The sequence below is a fragment of the Limulus polyphemus genome, unplaced genomic scaffold (assembly GCF_000517525.1).
Source record: "Limulus polyphemus unplaced genomic scaffold, Limulus_polyphemus-2.1.2 Scaffold447, whole genome shotgun sequence".
NCBI classification, from domain to species: Eukaryota; Metazoa; Arthropoda; class Merostomata; order Xiphosura; family Limulidae; genus Limulus; species Limulus polyphemus.
The window spans coordinates 137,818-140,754 of NW_013666057.1; the positions used below are offsets into that span (position 1 = coordinate 137,818).

At 31.8% G+C, this 2,937-nt stretch overlaps 1 protein-coding gene across 6 annotated transcripts in view; it reads left to right on the forward strand.

Annotated features, from left to right (window-relative positions):
* The window catches only part of LOC106458335 (transducin-like enhancer protein 4), a 139,197-nt gene that overhangs the window by 123,018 nt on the left and 13,242 nt on the right, over positions 1-2,937 (forward strand). For all 6 annotated transcript variants that reach the window (XM_022384520.1, XM_022384518.1, XM_022384521.1 and 3 more), the window contains 2 exons: positions 1,253-1,398; positions 1,942-2,006. In XM_022384520.1, coding sequence (XP_022240228.1) covers positions 1,253-1,398; positions 1,942-2,006 — 211 coding nt within the window. The remainder of the gene's footprint in view (positions 1-1,252; positions 1,399-1,941; positions 2,007-2,937) is intronic.

The window sequence follows — 2,937 nt, forward strand, 5'->3', positions numbered from 1 at the left end:
TGTGACTCGATGACGCAACAATATTTTGGTTTAATGCTTTTTCTGTCAAGACTTTTCAGGGCAAATTACAGTCTTATTAGTTTGCCTTTTTTGTTAGGAAAGTAATAGCATCAATTGTCAGAATCTGAGTGAAAAAAAAAATCTTCAAATTTAATAATTAACACACAATACTCAGCATTAGAATTTTTGATAGGGCTTCTGTTTTCTCTACCTTAATATATACTATGTTCCTTGACTTTCAGAACGTTTTAGTTAGTATTGTTACGTCTCTGGTCGTTTGTTGATTTGCGGTATAAATTCTTCCTGAGGAACTTCAGCGATACAAGTCCTTTCTTAAATAAAACTAGTTTATTCTTTCTCAATACAACTTTGCAATACACAGAATTTCCACAGTTAATACGTTTGCATTCTCAATAACAAAACACACACTTTATATTACTGTCACTTTAACTTAAACACACGCTATAATTCACAACGATTTATACACTTTACTTACGGTCACTACTGCTCGCTTGACTCAATTATCTGTCTCTATATCTATCTATCTGCAATTGTATCTCCGCTTTATTTGCCGGGCTTATATACTGAAATAGAGGGTGCCTAGAAAAGACTAGTATTGCCAGGAAAAGTCAAGATCCTTCTAGAATCTTATGACGTGTTACCAGCATCACGTGACTTCCACTGTTGTAACAGTACATCTGGGTGTTTAAAGCAAAAGAGTGTTGACTGAGAAAATGAAAACTCTCAAGTGTCTATTTGGAATATTTGTTGTTCATTAGTCATTTTTGGCTAGAAAAATAATAATTTTTGGATTTACTTGTAGAAATTTTAAATTTATGTCTAAAAAAAATTATTATATCCTTGTATAAGTCTTTGCATGGAGAAATCTTTGTAGATTACTGTGTGCAGCTTTGGTTTCATTTTTACAAAACATGTATATAATCATGATGGAAACAGTGATGACCCTTACAAAAAAAAAATACCAGATTTGAACTGAATTTGACAGATCTGGCCGTAGCTTATTCAGATCTAATAATATGGATTCCATATCTGTCCTTATTCACTTACAGGTATGTAAGATCTGGAATACTTTTCCCTTTGGTATTTTGTATACTGTTATTTTATAAGAATAATAGGCCAACACTCAGTTTTGGTTGGCTTTTCTGGTTGATAGAGGGACTAACATCAGTGAGGGTAATGACATTTTGTCACCTTGCTTTATTTAATTATCTAATGTTCTTTATTTTTGTAGGTGCTCCATATGCATATCCCTTACCAGGAGGACCTTCTGGGTCTCTCCCTTCAATGCCTGCTGATCTCAGCTCGAACGCAAGCTATTCACAAGGTGTTTTACATAATAATATTTCTCCTGCTCTCAACTCTTACCCTCGATCAATGGTTAGTGTTTTGATATTTACTCTTGGCTTTGGTATTAATACAGATCTCCAAAATAAATTAATTTTTTGTGATAGTTAAAAAAAAAAGACTTAACCACTTAACTATGTGGCTGCAAAGTGTATCCAGGTTAAAGTAGTGCAACTGATAGCAAGGAGAACCCGTTTGTTTAACAAATTTTGATTTTGTATGATCTTTTATAATACAAGTGTCAACATTCTAATCTCTAAGGTGTTCCTGTTATCTTCAATAATGCAGTTAAACTGTTGATAAAAAGTTGCTACATGTAGCATACATTCAATTATATATGTCTGGATTAGGTCAGTTTTTATCAGTTGTTATGTTTATACTTGGAGAAAGTGTGTATTTTATTTCATAAGAACATTGGCTATCTAAACAGATGTATATCTTTCTTGCATCATTTTAACTTGATTTAATGTTTGCAGTAACGAAACATTGTTTTTTACACTCGTATATTCTAGAATATAATGTTTTCTTGGGTTTATATAGCTTTATCTGTTATTCTTTTTTTACAATGATGTACAGGTTGCCTATGAATCTCATCCAGCTATAAGGCCTGCAGGATTTGGTTCTATTTCAGGAGGTAAACCGTAAGTAATTTTAAATCTTTGTTTTATTTTTGACTGTTTAAATTCTTCACAAATTGCCAAGTTTCATTTATTCATATGCTTGTATCTGTCTAACTACATACCTGAAAGCTTGCTCTTAAGTATTCTGTCACATTTGATCTGAGGAAGCACAGAATCATAAAGAGGAGATATATGTGTTTGAAATTAAATAAGGATGACAAATTGGTTCTATGAATATGAACATTTAAAGGTATTTATATATTCTAAGATGTAGCATTATAAGAAACCAATATGTTCTATACACTGTCAGATGCATAGGTATATTAATAGAGGTGTTTTTGATAGAATAAGTGTATTATTAGTACATTGACGCTAATCTTTTTGATTGAATTACTCCTAAGGCCCAACAACACTGTATTATCCCCATTGTTATCATACATTTGTTCACTCACATTCTTGAACTTTCTTTATGTTCAATTTTTATTATTAACCAATCCATCACTAATGTTATGCATCACAGTCAAATCATGTTGCACTGAATGCAAGCAGGATACAATGTAAAGAAAGAACTAGTTGATGAGTAACATTCAGTAAACTTTTAGTTAATACACATATGTTTTAAGATGGTTATGGGCTTACTCTGTGTTTTTCTAATATTGATGTATTATATACACCTGGAAAAAAGTTAAGCACCCCCAAATATTTTTCAGGATTGCTTATTGAAAATAAGGTTTAATTTTCATGATGTTGAGCAATGTTCATAATTTCAAACATAATTAAAAGGATGTGAGCGTTCAGGTGTGACATTTAAATCAGGCACGTTTTTTTCCCCACGTGCAACTTGCTCCCTTCTTCACGTCCAATATGTCACTATTTTCTCGTGCATCAAATCCGTATTTAAGTCCCAAATTTCTGAACACTCTTATTATGAAAATTAAATATTAAATAACCT